The sequence below is a fragment of the Coffea arabica genome, chromosome 6c, assembly GCF_036785885.1.
Source record: "Coffea arabica cultivar ET-39 chromosome 6c, Coffea Arabica ET-39 HiFi, whole genome shotgun sequence".
NCBI lineage: Eukaryota > Viridiplantae > Streptophyta > Magnoliopsida > Gentianales > Rubiaceae > Coffea > Coffea arabica.
The window spans coordinates 63417033-63433247 of NC_092320.1; the positions used below are offsets into that span (position 1 = coordinate 63417033).

The 16215-nt window shown below is 33.9% G+C and overlaps 1 protein-coding gene across 4 annotated transcripts; it reads left to right on the forward strand.

The window, feature by feature from the left end:
- Nucleotides 1–1673: 1673 nt before the first annotated feature.
- LOC113692236 (uncharacterized) lies at nt 1674–4106 on the forward strand. 4 transcript variants are annotated; one of them, XM_027210613.2, is made up of 3 exons: nt 1674–1973; nt 3426–3508; nt 3586–4106. In XM_027210613.2, exons 1-3 carry the CDS (start codon nt 1857–1859, stop codon nt 3842–3844), a joined length of 459 nt encoding a protein of 152 aa, XP_027066414.1. In that variant the 5' UTR covers nt 1674–1856; the 3' UTR covers nt 3845–4106. The 4 variants fall into 4 exon arrangements, with proteins under 4 accessions (XP_027066414.1, XP_027066415.1, XP_027066416.1 ...); XM_027210614.2 differs by having other exon boundaries at nt 1677–1973; nt 3372–3508; XM_027210615.2 differs by having other exon boundaries at nt 1677–1973; nt 3401–3508.
- The last annotated feature ends 12109 nt before the right edge of the window (nt 4107–16215 follow it).

Consider the following 16215-nt stretch of genomic DNA (forward strand, 5'->3'; position numbering starts at 1 on the left):
ACGAAAAAAGTCATCTTATAAAATGTGAGAAACGTTTTGAACGATTTTCTCTATTGAAAATAAGTTAAATTTAATTCAATTACAACAAATAGTGATTGATTTTGCATAATTTAATTAAAAGAAAGTAAAAACATACATAAAATTCAAATGTGTTACGTGAGTGCAAATGTTATGGTTTTTTATTCTGAAAGGTGCTTTTGTAATATAGCCAAAATATAAAGATGGCCAAACTATGATGCATGTAAATAATAATTAGAGTTAATTACCCTTTGCTTAATTACACTTTGCCCTTTTGAACTTGGGTTCTTGTAACACTTTGCCTCCTAAACTCCAAATATACACACTTTACCTCTCGTGATAAAATTTTTGATGGGGTTAAGATGAAACTATATTTTTCATGACCAAAATATCCCTGACTAATTCTTAAACGCACATAATAATTGCAATACTATTTCTTTAATAGTTATTAAATGCATTTAAACATAATTACACTATGCATTTCGACCTTTTAGCATTAAAATAAATTAGATAATCCACAAAAAAGAAGTCTAAGCAATTCAATATGTTTATATCAATGCTGATAGCAATACTTATTTTAAATGACATAAAATTAATTAGTGCATTTGGAGTGAAAATTATTTGGTTATATTTTTTTATTGTAGCACTTTTTAATGCATTTTATATGATAAAAAAATATGATTAAAAAATAAAAATGTATTGAAAAACATATTTAGAGAATCTTCATTTTTTTTTGAAAAAAATATATAATTGAAACAAAATACAAACCAAGGTATGAATGCAATGTAAAAATACCAAATAGCATTTATTGACTTATGAAAGTTGTAAGGTAAATAAATATTATCAAAACCAATCCATTCACAATTTAAAGGAAGAAAGATAAGCGATAGAAAACATGTGCAGAAGTTTTAGGAATTTTAAATTCTTTTTTCTCCATAGTACAATACTTTTATCCATTGGTATTGTACCATCGTTTTTTTTTTATTTTTAAAATCATGTGATTTTGTTTTTTTTTCTAATAAGATGTTTTGTATTTCAATTAAATGTATGGCATTATTTTAGAATCATTATGTATGGGTGTTTTGTTATATCCTACCTTCAATGAAAAAAATCTAAGGGTGGTGTCAAAACATCTTTTTGGTCAAGTAAGATCTGTGTACCTACTAGCTCCTAATACAAATCCCTTTAGGTTCTCTCCCTGTAGTTCAGGATAAAATAAGTTATACACTTGTTATTGTCTCCGAAAAAAAAGAAAAAAATTATTGACATGGCAGCTAACGTGACATTACACACATCATTCCTCACAGACAAAATCCTTAGTCTATTATGTCTGTCCACTTTTCTGTCCAATGTAAAACTACTATTCTGTCCAGTGCAAAACTACTAGTAACGCTTTATATTCCACTGCATTCCTCAAGGTACAGTAGCCGTCATTGTTCTTTGAAAGTATTTTTCTCAAAATTGCCTTAGGTTTTGTGTGTGTGTTTATTGTCTTTTTAGTTTCATCCTACTCTTGGGGTCCTTTGGTTTGTATCCTAAAATAAAAATATTTGTAAACTCACCTATAAGGTTTTTTTTTTTTTTTTTTTTTTGTCAAAAACGATAAGAATATTGTGATACCGATAATCCACATTGCCAAAAAAAAAAAAGTAGAATTCTGATTGGATACCAATCCAATTTTGGCAAAAACTCTTTGGGGGGTTTTGAGGAATCTCTCTGCTGATCACTCAGAGGAATTTTCCCTCCAACCCTTATGTTCGGAGCCCCTCGTGCCTTTGGCCTCATTGTCCAAACCTAGGCTTTGTTGCTCTCTTGGCATTTGGGCTTTGGGGTTGGAGATGGAGGTCATGTGCTCTAGTAGTGTTGGCATGGAAAGCCTTCTGAGCTCAGCAATGGTGGCTTTGTTGGCTGAGATTTCAACTTCGGTTGTAAAGTCTTCGTCCCTGCTTTTAGTGGTAAATTCCAACTCTCTCTCTCTCTCTCTCTGTCTCTCTCACTGTCTATTTTAGTGCAGATTTTTTTCCTTTTCTTTATGTATAAACATATTTTCTTTGTGGGTTCTGTTTGTGGTGCAATTTTCATTGACTTTGTGCAAAGACTGAATTTTTGTATGTAAATTTGTTAAACATGGTTCTGTCTTGATCTATGTGTTGAGTAAAGTTTTAATTTTTGATATTAGTACGATGTTTTTATTCTACCTTTTGTTTCTTACAAGGTGCTAAATGTTTTTATGCGGTTTTGGATAATGCCAGAGTGTTTCAAGCTTCTGAGCAGAAGATTTTGAATGAAAAAATTTGGCCCTTTTTGTAAAGTAAGCTTTTGTAGCATAGATATGTATACTGGGTATTGAGATGTGTATTCTGCTGTTGGTGATGATTTTGTTTTCCTTTTGACTACAAAGTGGAAGTATATGTATTCTGGATTTGGGTTTGGGAACTTGGGTGAAGCGGCACAAATTTTCATCTGTTTGTTCTCTTCTGGGGCTTTTGCATTACTGGTATTGGTCTACTGATACCTTAGTTAAATATTCCCGGAGCTTGCTAATGCAAAATTGTTATTTATTTCCAGTTAATCTTCGTTGTCTTCAAGTTGAAAATAAAATAGTCGCTTTGATATAGGGTAAATACACCATCTGTGGTATCAGTACAAGGTGGATGACACTGGGATTTAATTGGTGCAATTTTGCTGATGTTTCTCTATGCATCTTGATTACTAGCCAATAGACTTTTCTTTCATGACTTTATTCATCAAGGATTTGTATAGCCATAGGCCAGTAGTCTATTTAGGGTGATTGGGGGAAACTGTAAAAAAGTTTGTTAAGAGTTTATATAAAATACTTTTGGGGTCATTGTTTGAATTTTCATGAGTGGGGTGCTCCAGAGGAAGCAAAATGAGAGGACTTCGCATCTGTCTTCCAAACCACTAGGCTTTCTTGCTGAGGAATTTTATAGTAGCTTCACACTCTGCAAGTAATGTATCTTGAAGGTTTATCATAACCTAGTTAATTCTCAGCCTTTAATGAAAAAGACAAAGTATCTTTACCATAATCATGTGAGATGCACAACATTTATGGGTTGCTTAACAGCCTGTCATTCCCTCCACTGTCCTCTGCTCTTCCTCTTGATTTGAGATTTTACCCTGCATATTTCCTGTTAGGAGTTTAGGTCAGAATTTTGTTTGCATTATCAGGGACCTTTTGTATAATTTGGGCACATGAACTTCATGTTCATCATTTAGCTTCATTTTGTAATTTTCCCCATTCAACATTTTTTTTTTGGGAAATGTATGCACTTTATCTCTTTTTGTCTGCTCTATGACATACCTACCATTATCTTCTTTTCTACGTGTCTCAGGACCACTGTCGAACTTTTTTCTTAATCAGATTTTATCTTGTTAAGCTGTAAAAGACCTTGTGTAATTATATTTGGAGGGGATCCAGGACAAATGGAATTACCATCGAGTTCCCTAGGGAGCCAAGGCAAATGGAGAGGTTTCTTTCTCTCGTCTTCTTCTTCCTTACCATCCCAAAGTGAAATTCAGTTATGAGTTTCCATAATTTGTTTGCAGGCTGTCAAAAGCTGATCTGTCCATGGAAAAGCAGCCTGACCCTGAGACCAAGGATGCCAGTGAAACTGAGGATGATGGTGAAGACAATGATGGCGGTGAGGATGAGGAAGACTTTTCTGGTGAAGAGGAGGATGATGAGGATGACAAAGATTCTGAGGATGAGCCGGAGGCCAATGGTGATGGTGGAAGTGGGGATGATGACAATGACGATGAAGATGGAGATGGAGAGGAAGAGGACGATGAGGAAGGAGAAGATTAAGAGACTCCCCAGCCACCTGCTAAAAAGAGGAAATGATCTTGAAGGGCTTGCACTTGTTTTGCCTTTGCTACAATGGCTCCGGAAGCTGGAGCTTAGATTAAGGGTTAGGGTCACAGTTTAGCTGGTGTTGATGCCAGAATATAGGATCCATAATTCATGTTTAAGTCATTAAAGTGGTTGATTAATTCAAGTCCAAAATTCCACCCTCAATACATGTTAACTTTCTCACATTTACTCATTTATTGTTATTTAATTGGACAAATCTGACCTTGCACTTCTCGACTTTGCCTAATGTAATACAACCAATTTGACAATTGCAAATCAATTTGAATTTTGTCACATGACCTTACACTGTTACACACGCTCACATTTACTTTTTTTTTTTTTTTTTTGTAAATGTATGAGGGGGGGTTTTTTTTTTTTTTTTAAACTTTCTTTACATAAATTTTACTCACTAGTATAAGGTCAAATAAATGTAAAATCTTTATTCTCCATAATCAAACGAAAAGTAGGAATTGAGGAAAATTTAACCCATCTTGTTGATCTAACAAGTTCCACTATGGATCATTTTTCTTGCAATTTATTAGATTTAAGTAGTTATTGAATAACATGCACTAGTTGGTGGAAATTTTGATTCTTCATCCTACTAGGAATGTAGGTTTTTTTTTTTAAAATATTATTTGTGTTGCATCGTAAACAAAAATGTCAACCAACTTTTTATATTCTCAACTATTTTTTTTTTATTTCACATACATTATATTACAAAAAAAAAATATTACAGTTGTGTTATTCTAAATAATTTGTCCGAATGATCTCCTACCCAAATACACTCTTATATATTATATCCACAAGCACCAATTAGACAAGTCAAATTCAAAATATATCATTGACCATAATTAATGAGTGTGATAACCGAATTACAAGTAACTCAACCCAAGTTACCAAATTGTGATGACTAATCCCTCCCATATTTGGTTTCCAAATTGACACTTTCCAACCGACCCGTTCGAATTTACCGTTGCAAGTCGGGTCACTCTAGTAAGCCAAAATTAGCCGTTTGCCAGCAATCAGTGGACACTATATATATGCTCGCATCTGTGTTCTTACTTTCCAAAATTTCAAGAGAGATAGAGAGAGCGGGATAGGAGAGGGAGAGGGGGAGGGAAAAATCAGAAAATCGGGGACGCATTTGTTTCTTGAGAAAAGAGTTGCTTTTTTTTTTTGTGGCTTGATTCTGTCCAGAGTTGGCTGTTTTCTGGAGCTGTGAAGAAAGCTTTTTGAGGAGAAACGATTTCAGGCAAGTATTATTTCTCTTCTGCTTTCTATTTTTTGTTTCCTTTCCCTGGAGATTAGATTCTTCAAATTCCGTGCTTTCCTGCTATGCATATTTGCTTTCAATATCCGTTATTTGCCCTCAATTGTGACCTAGTGGCGAATTTTCAGCGAATTTGTCCGATTCATGTCTTCGCTTTTGGTGGGTTTAGACCTAGTTATATTGAATTTTGCTTCCAATTTAGTACTGATGGTGTAGATTGCTTTTTTTTTTTTATTTAAATAAAATTTGTTTGGATAATGCCAGAGTGTTTCAAGCTTCTGATCAGAAGATTTTGTATCAAAAAAACTTTTGTAGTATAGATATGTATGCTGGGTATTGAGATGCGTATTCTGCTGTGGTGATGATTTTGTTTTCCTTTTGACTACAAAAGCCCCAGAAGGTCTAATTTTTACATGTCAAATTGAGATGTGTCTACTTTTTACATGTTAGAAACTGAAGGTCTTAGAGTGTTGATGCAATTTGAAATTTAAAAAAAGAGAAATAAAATGAAATTAGTTAGCAGTTGTTTCAAGCACTTTTGTACCCCTACAAAGTTTTCATATCCATATCGGTAGGCCAAGAATTCACAAAGCGGTATACAAAGGCTGTGAGTTGACCGATGAAGTCCCTCCAATCCTCTAAACACGTATGACCTGAGATTAAAACAACATCAACCTCAAATTTGCATTCTTGATTCTTCAAATTTAAATTTTGGCTCTATTGAAAAGCCCTTCAGTTTTTTACTATCTGTTGCACCTTCTTAAGTGCAAGAGGAGCCAATTATGCATGCCTATCTCCTTTTTTCTGAAAATTGAAATCTAGTGATTTTTAAGGCCCACACTACTACAGGCATCGCCCACTTAATTCCAGTAATTTCATTAGTCTATATCAACAATCTGCAGCCATCTCCCAATTAGATTTCAAATTGTCTAGTGTGATTTTTTGTTGTCTTCGTTGGGTTTCAGCCTTTAATGTTATGTGGCATAATTCGAAAACATGAACTGATCTCATGGACTGATTGTGCACTTTGTTACATATTTTAGTGTCAAAATGACTCAAATCAATACAAGTATTAATCAAAGCATTTAAAGCAGGCTGCATGTAATTGTTTACTAACCATTTTGGCCTCAAATAGTGTAGTTGCTTGACTCAAGACACCTTGTGGTTTAAATGACGTGCCGTTGCCCTATATGGCTTATTTCATCGACTCATATACCTGTCTATTCGATAGGGAATGGGTTCTTTTTTTTGTAAGCCAAAAAGGGATAGATGGTACCATATGGAGTTTTTGAGTCTTTCAAGTACACTATCAATGGCCAGAATTTTTTAGTGAATAATTTCTTTGTTGCCTACATTAAAATCTTTGGCTAATACTTTTAATGATTTTAGACATATTGAGACTGAAATATGAAACGTAACTGCACGATTAGTGCATGTGTTAGTTTATATTTTTGAACTATGCTGCTTATCAGTAGAGATTGAAACCCCATAGAGAGAATAATGAATCACACTAGAAAATTTTAGTTCTGATTTAGAAATGGCTGTAGATTGTTGACAGAGACAAATGAAATTTTTGGAATGAAATGGCTGTTGATTGTTTTTTTAAAAAAAAAAAAAATTTGTTTGAACACTCATAATTGTTGTGTCTATGTTTTATGTTGTGTGTTAGAAACTGAACGTCTTAGTGTGTTCTGTCTACCTCTCTGTTTTGGGACTGGTTTAAGCAAGATTACCATAATCTTTTATGTTGATGCAATTTGAAAGTTAAAAAAGAGAAAATAAAATGAAATTAGTTAGCTACTGTTTCTCCATGGTTGTTTCATAATTGAAGGGTAGTCATATGGGGTTCCGTACAGTGGTTCTTTATTCTCTTATTTGGGTTTTGATATCTCATGGTAAACGGCATAATGCAGAAACGTAAATTTAGCTCGTAGATTGCTTGTTAATGTATTTTTTTCGGTATTTATAATATCAAGACAATTAACAAAAGCCAGTGAAATATGAATTAAGGAATATAGTGTTGGCAACTAGTAAAAGATTGACTAGATTTTATGGCCCCAGACAGTGGAGGTGCTCGAATCACAAAGCTCCGATGGTTTAAATACTATACCATCTGCCCTTCATGGCTTATTTTTATCTACTTGTAAATCTATCCATTTGGTGGGTTAATGGGTACTTTTTTTGGTAAGCTGCAAAGGGGTAGAAGGTATATTTCTAAACCAAAGGGAGCTTTTGAGTCCTGCAACTAGACTATCCAGGGCCGAAAAGTTAACTTAATACTTACTTTTAACACTTTTAATGCTTACTTTTAACACTTTGATTTAGTTTTACTAACGCTAATCATTTTTAGATTGAAGTATGAAGAACTTTAGATTTTCTGTTGCATGGTCTGTTCTCACTGTTGAATTGTACAATTTGTCTTTTCTTGCTTTATTTTTGCATCAGCTGTCTTTTGTTATGCTTAGTACACTTACTGAAAGACATGAAGCTTGATTACAATAGTGCTGCCCAGGCATGTTCTGTAGTAATTTGTCTTGTGAATGATGATATTCCTTTGTCATATTGCATTTGATATTAACTGATCTTGGTGATTATAAGGGGATTCTAGGAAAAAAAAAAAGAAAAAAGATTTGTTATAGTAGCTAAAGACTTAGAATGGATTGCTAACAATTTCTTTAGTTGTTAACTGGCAACAAAACTGTTGCTGTCTTTCATTTAGGCTTTTAACTTTTCCTTGTGACAATACGCATGAGCCACTTTTGGTTTCACTGTATACCATCTGCCCAATTGTTGGGTAAAAAGTATATGTTTGCCAGTCAACAGTATCTCTACTTGTTTCTATCTTCCCTCTTTTGTCATTGAGGAACTCCTGAATGAAAATCCTACTGCCACTGCCATTCTTATATGAATAGGCCTCTCTTTTCCCTCCAGGTTTCCTTTCAGATGATTCAACAGATTCTAGCTTTGTTACTGATTTCTCCATTTGCTTCTCCTTTTTCCTTGCAAGAAATTATTTTAACAAACTTGTTTCCTTCCCTTTTCCTTTTCTTTTATCTTTTTTTTTTTTTTGGAATCCTTGCTTTCTTCACTGTTATTCTTTCAATTCTGTTCATCTGATGCCTGTTTGTTCTTCATACTTCAATATGAGTTAATCTGGGTATATCCTCTTGCTGAAAAATGTAATTTCATAGTATAGTTGTATATGCATGGTTGTCTTGTACTTCAAGGTAGGAGTTGGACTTCTTACGGTTTTGTTTTTTGTCCTGCTTTTCCTTCTTGTATTTGATTGTCCATGCTCAATAAATACATGTTGGAAACTGAAATAGAACGATATTCTCCTTGGAGGACTTGATTTTTGAACTCTTCTAGTAGGTTTAGAATTTATTTTACCCATTTTTCCTAAATATCCATATATCTTTCTGGTTATTGTGAAATCATTTTAAGAAGAAAAAAAAAAAGAAACTTCCAGATCTCTTAAAATGGACATACATGATTTATTATTCATTTATGGGCAAATAGGATGAATAGTCATTACTGTTAAACTTCTGCAATTTCGACTTTCAAATACCTGCACGATCTGTTCTCTCCTATAGGAGTCCTTATTTTTTATCCTTTACAACTCGCAATCAGAAGATAAATTAGAGGTAAAAAAGTGTCATGATATAACTGATGCTTCGATATGACTTAGCAAATTCAAAAAATACATTGGAGGCAAAAAATTAATTTGATATAACTGATGCTTCGATATGACTCAGCGATTCTCTATGCTGTTCATTTGGACTATTTGACATTGTTGTGCTTTCTTTGACATAGCTTCTGAAAGTCATATCTCAGGGAAGAACTTTCAGCTTCCTGACAGCCCAGAAGGATGGGCCTTTCTGTCCATCATGACTTGTCTTCTACTCTGATTTTCGTCTTCAATTTTCTTCAAATTTTTTCATGGACTAATTACTCTTCCCAAGGCCCTGCCTTTTGGTTTAATGTCTTAGGTAAAGCCCCTACTATTTGGTAGGTGATATCCCATATTCCCATTTATGGATTATCTTCTTGTAAACCTCTGAGTAATTCCTAGAGACATAATGGAATAGAATAGCATATCACAAGCACTTTTGTATACCTACGAAGATTTCATATCCATATCAGTAGGCCAAGAATTCACAAAGCGGTATACAAAGGCTGTGAGTTTACCTATGAAGTCCCTCCAATCCTCTAAACACGTATGAATGAACACCTGAGATTAAAACAACATCAACCTCAAATTTGCATTCTTGATTCTTCAAATTTAAATTTTGGCTTTATTGAAAAACCCTTCAATTTTTTACTATCTGTTGCACCTTCTTAAGTGCAAGAGGAGCCAATTATGCATGCCTATCTCCTTTTTTCTGAAAATTGAAATCTTGTGATTTTTAAGGCCCACACTACTACAGGCATCACCCACTTAATTCCAGTAATTTCATTAGTCTATATCAACAATCTGCAGCCATCTCCCAATTAGATTTCAAATTGTCTAGTGTGATTTTTTGTTGTCTTCGTTGGGTTTCAGCCTTTAATGTTATGTGGCATAATTAGAAAACATGAACTGATCTCATGGACTGATTGTGCACTTTGTTACATATTTTAGTGTCAAAATGACTCAAATCAATACAAGTATTAATCAAAGCATTTAAAGCAGGCTGCATGTAATTGTTTACTAACCATTTTGGCCTTAGATAGTGTAATTGCTTGACTCAAAACACCTTGTGGTTTAAATGACATGCCGTTTGCCCTATATGGCTTATTTCATCGACTCATATACCTGTCTATTCGATGGGGAATGGGTTCTTTTTTTTGTAAGCCAAAAAGGGATAGATGGTACCATATGGAGTTTTTGAGTCTTTCAAGTACACTATCAGTGGCCAGAATTTTTTAGTGAATAATTTCTTTGTTGCCTACATTAAAATCTTTGGCTAATACTTTTAATGATTTTAGACATATTGAGACTGAATTATGAAACGTAACTGCATGATTAGTGCATGTGTTAGTTTATATTTTTGAACTATGCTGCTTACCAGTAGAGATTGAAACCCCATAGAGAGAATAATGAATCACACTAGAAAAGTTTAATTCTGATTTAGAAATGGCTGTAGATTGTTGCCAGAGACAAATGAAATTTTTGGAATGAAATGGCTGTTGATTGTTTTTTTTTAAAAAAAAAATTTGTTTGAACACTCATAATTGTTGTGTCTACGTTTTACATTGTGTGTTAGAAACTGAAGGTCTTAGAGTATTCTATCTACCTCTCTGTTTTGGTTCTGGTTTAAGCAAGATTACCATAATCTTTTATGTTGATGCAATTTGAAATTTAAAAAAAGAGAAAATAAAATGAAATTAGTTGGCAGTTGTTTCTCCATGGTTGTTTCATGCTTGAAGGGTAGTCATATGGGGTTCCATATGGTGGTTCTTTATTCTCTCATTTGGGTTTTGATATCTCATGGTAAATGGCATAATGCAGAAACATAAATTTAGCTCGTAGATTGCTTGTTAATGTATATTTTTCAGTATTTATAATATCAAGACAATTAACAAAAGCCGATGAAATATGAATTAAGGAATATAGTGTTGGCAACTAGTAAAAGATTGACTTGATTTTATGACTCCAGACAGTGGAGGTGCTCGAATCACAAAGCTCCGATGGTTTAAATACTATACCATCTGCCCTTCATGGCTTATTTTATCTACTTGTAAATCTATCCGTTTGGTGGGTTAATGGGTACTTTTTTTGGTAAGCTGCAAAGGGGTAGAAGGTATATTTTTAAACCAAACGGAGCTTTTGAGTCCTGCAACTAGACTATCTAGGGCCGAAAACTTAACTTAATACTTATTGCTTACTTTTAACACTTTGATTAGTTTTACTAACGCTAATCATTTTTAGATTGAAGTATGAAGAACTTTAGATTTTCTGTTGCATGGTCCGTTCTCACTGTTGAATTGTAACATTTGTCTTTTCTTGCTTTATTTTTGCATCAGCTGTCTTTTGTTATGCTTAGTACACTTACTGAAAGACATGAAGCTTGATTACAATAGTGCTGCCCAGGCATGTTCTGTAGTAATTTGTCTTGTGAATGATGGTATTCCTTTGTCATATTGCATTTGATATTTAACTGATCTTGGTGATTATAAGGGGATTCTAGAAAAAAAAAAAAGAAAAAAGATTTGTTTGAGTAGCTAAAGACTTAGAATGGATTGCTAATAATTTCTTTAGTTGTTAACTGGCAACAAAACTGTTGCTGTCTTTCATTTAGGCTTTGAACTTTTCCTTGTGACAATACGCATGAGCCACTTTTGGTTTCACTGTATACCATCTGCCCAATTGTTGGGTAAAAAGTATACTTTTGGTTTCGCTTTTGGTTTTACCCAATTGTTGGATAAAAAGTATATGTTTGCCAGTCAACAGTATCTCTACTAGTTTCTATCTTCCCTCTTTTGTCAATGAGGAACTCCTGATGAAAATCCTACTGCCATTCTTAAATGAATAGGCCTCTCTTTTCGCTCCAGGTTTCCTTTCAGATGATTCAACAGATTCTAGCTTTGTTGTTGATTTCTCCATTTGCTCCTACTTTTTCCTTGCAGGAAATTATTTTAACAAACTTGTTTTCTTCCCTTTTCCTTTTCTTTTATCTTTTTGTTTTGGAATCCTTGCTTTCTTCACTGTTATACTTTCAATTCTATTCATCTGATGCCCGTTTGTTCTTCATACTTAAATATGAGTTAATCTGGGTGTGTATCCTCTTGCTGAAAAGTGTAATTTCATAGTATTGTTGTATATGCATGGTTGTCTTGTACTTCAAGGTAGGAGTTGGGCTTCTTACGGTTTTGGTTTTTGTCTTGCTTTTCCTTCTTGTATTTGATTGTCCATGCTCAATAAATACATGTTGGAAGCTGAAATAGAAAGATATTCTCCTTGGAGGACCTGATTTTTGAACTCTTCTTGTAGGTTTAGAATTTATTTTACCCATTTTTTCTAAATATCGATATATCTTTCTGGTTATTGTGAAATCATAAAGAAGAAAAAAAAAAGAAACTTCCAGATCTCTTAAAATGGACATAGGTGATTTATTATTCATTTACTGGCAAATAGGATGAACAGTCATTACTGTTCAGTTCCGCAATTTCCACTTTCAAATACCTGCACGATCTGTTCTCTCCTATAGGAGTCCTTATTTCTTATCCTTTACAACTCGCATTCAGAAGATACATTAGAGGCAAAAAAGTATCATGATGTAACTGATGCTTTGATATGACTTAGCAAAGTCAAAAGATACATTGGAGGCAAAAAAGTAATTTGATATAACTGATGCTTTGATATGACTCAGTGATTCTCTATGCTGTTCATTTGGACTATTTGACATTGTTGTGCTTTCTTTGACATAGCTTCTGAAAGTCATATCTCAGGGAAGAACTTTCAGCTTCCTGACAGCCCAGAGGGATATGCCTTTCTATCCATCATGACTTGTCTTCTACTCTGATTTTCCTCTTCAATTTTCTTCAAATTTTTTCATGGACTAATTACTCTTCCCAATGCCCTGCCTTTTGGTTTAATGTCTTAGGTAAAGCCCCCACTATTTAGTAGGTGATATCCCATTTTCCCATTTATGGCTTATCTTCGTGTAAACCTCTGAGTATTTTCTAGAGACATAATGGAATAGAATAGCATATCACAAGCACTTTTGTACCCCTACAAAGATTTCATATCCATATCAGTAGGCCAAGAATTCACAAAGCGGTATACAAAGGCTGTGAGTTGACCTATGAAGTCCGTCCAATCCTCTAAGCACGTATGAATGAACACCTGAGATTAAAACAACATCAACCTCAAATTTGCATTCTTGATTCTTCGAATTTAAATTTTGGCTCTATTGAAAAGCCCTTCAGTTTATTACTATTCGTTGCACCTTTGTAAGTGCAAGAGGAGCCAATTATGCATGCCTATCTCCTTTTTTCTGAAAATTGAAATCTAGTGATTTTTAAGGCCCACACTACTACAGTCATCGCCCACTTAATTCCAGTAATTTCATTAGTCTATATCAACAATCTGCAGCCATCTCCCAATTAGATTTCAAATTGTCTAGTGTGATTTTTTGTTGTCTTCGTTGGGTTTCAGCCTTTAATGTTATGTGGCATAATTAGAAAACATGAACTGATTTCATGGACTCATTGTGCACTTTGTTTCATATTTCAGTGTCAAAATGACTCAAATCAATACAAGTATTAATCAAAGCATTTAAAGCAGGCTGCATGTGATTGTTTACTAACCATTTTGGCCTCAAATAGTGTAGTTGCTTGACTCAAGACACCTTGTGGTTTAAATGACGTGCCGTTTGCCCTATATGGCTTATTTTATCGACTCATATATCTGTCTATTCGATAGGGAATGGGTTCCTTTTTTTTGTAAGCCAAAAAGGGATAGATGGTACCATATGGAGTTTTTGAGTCTTTGAAGTACACTATCAGTGGCCAGAATTCTTTAGTGAATAATTTCTTTGTTGCCTACATTAAAATCTTTGGCTAATACTTTTAATGATTTTAGACATATTGAGACTGAAATATGAAACGTAACTGCACGATTAGTATATGTGTCAGTTTATATTTTTGAACTATGTTGCTTATCAGTAGAGATTGAAACCCCATAGAGAGAATAATGAATTACACTAGAAAATTTTAGTTCTAATTTAGAAATGGCTGTAGATTGTTGTCAGAGACAAATGAAATTTTTGAATGAAATGGGTAATGCCTAGAGTAGTGAGAGCCTAAGATGGCTAGATTTTAATTTCTAGAAAAGAGAAGACAGGTGTGCATTTTACTTCTCTAGATATGATGGTGCCATGGATACAGACAAAGGCTTTCATTAGAACCAAAGTTTCAATTTTAAGGATCAACAACGCAATTTTGTTTTTGATATTATTTGGGTCTAAAGAGTTTGCTCTTGTGTGTTCCAATTCTTGGAAGGATTTCACTGGTCAACTAGACAGGGCTTTGAATACGTCTTAGGCGATGATGTTGTAGTTTAGTGTTTAAGTTGAATATGCATGAGGAACTAATTAGCGCATCATTTTGGATTTCCGAGATTTTTATGGCTTTTGTCTTGTCTAGATGAGTTACTTGAAATATGTCTGTGGATTTGTTACAATTTGAGGTTTGTGGTCAAATAAATGGTTAAGAAATAAATTTTAATTAGAAACTCTGAAACTCAGGTTTTAAAAATTGCAGACATTTGCAAGAAAGCGTACTGCACTTAGATTCAAGTGGAGGATGTTTTTGACCATTCCACAAGGTTTCTGGCAAAGAGTGCTCAGAATATACTAGGTTAGTAAGAAGTTAGGTAGATTTGTAGAGATTTGCCCTTTGCATGCAAATATAGGATTCATAGGTAAGGACATTGCACTTTAGGGTATCAATTGGATGTTCAAATGGAGAAAGAAAGAACAAAGTATATCTGCATGTAATTAGATTCTAATTAGTGTAGGTGGGTTACTTAAGAGTTTAATTGTGGGTTGTTGAATATTTGGAATATTGCCAATTAATTTTATGATAAATGAGCTGTGTTCTGGTCAAACAAATGGAGAAAAGAAAAAGGCATTTAGAACAGAAAGTTAGGTTTAAGAAATCCCAAGAATTGCAAGTCAGCAAAGTTCATTTTTGACCATTCCACAAGGTTTCTGGCAAAGAGTGCTCAGAATATACTAGGTTAGTAAGAAGTTAGGTAGATTTGTAGAGATTTGCCCTTTGCATGCAAATATAGGATTCATAGGTAAGGACATTGCACTTTAGGGTATCAATTGGATGTTCAAATGGAGAAAGAAAGAACAAAGTATATCTGCATGTAATTAGATTCTAATTAGTGTAGGTGGGTTACTTAAGAGTTTAATTGTGGGTTGTTGAATATTTGGAATATTGCCAATTAATTTTATGATAAATGAGCTGTGTTCTGGTCAAACAAATGGAGAAAAGAAAAAGGCATTTAGAACAGAAAGTTAGGTTTAAGAAATCCCAAGAATTGCAAGTCAGCAAAGTTCATTTGGAGTCTTTTTAACCATTCTACAAGGCTTAAGGCTGTGATTAACCAAATAATACTAGGTTTGTTTAGAGGTTTGTTGATGCTGCACAAAGTTTGGTTCCTTAGCAGGCAATTAGAGGACTTGTACACAAGGACGTATTGCATTTTGGATTCTATCTAATTTAGGTGAATTACTTGGGATTTATCCGTGGGTTTTTCTTTTACAAATTTTGAGCTTTGTTAATGATTTTATGGTAAATAAGTAGCACTGGGGTGAAGAGAACAGAGAGATTCGACTTCTAGAAATTTCAGAGATTTAGAAAAAACCATATTCCATCAAGGTCCATTTAGAGGTTGATTTTGACCATTCTTCAAGGTTTAAGGCAAAAGTAACCAGACATACTAGGCTTAGTAAGAAGTTAGGTGAATTGTGTAGACTTGTCCTTTGCGAGCATTTAAAGGATTTTCATGCAGTGATGTTGCACTTTAGCGTGTGATTTGAGTATTGAAATGGACGACGGGCTGAAAATAGTATAAGCATGTTTTCTTGGATGTTGAGATTTTGTTGGACTAATTAATCTAGATGGGTTACTTGGAATCTGTTTGGGTTTATTAAAAATCTTCAATATTGTTAATGAATTTTATGGTGGATAAGTACTTTTCCGGAGAAAAGAAAATAGGTGAATTAGAAACTAAAACTTAGGTTTTAGAAATCCCAACGATTACAAGAAAGCATTTGCAGGAAGGTTCATTTGGAGGTTGCATTTTCACCATTATTCAGGGCTTAAGGCCGAGAGTTACCCGTTTGTACCGAGTTTGCTGCTAAGGAAACAATTATGCTTAGAAATTTGCTGGTTTTGTACTGAGTTTGGTTCCTTTGCATATGAGTTACTTGGGATTTAAATTGAAAATCCTGATGGTGACACAAGGAACTAAGTATTGCATCTTCTTGATTCTATCTAATTTAGATGAGTTACTTGGGATTTATCTATGGGCGTGTTACTAATTTTTAAGTGTTGTCAA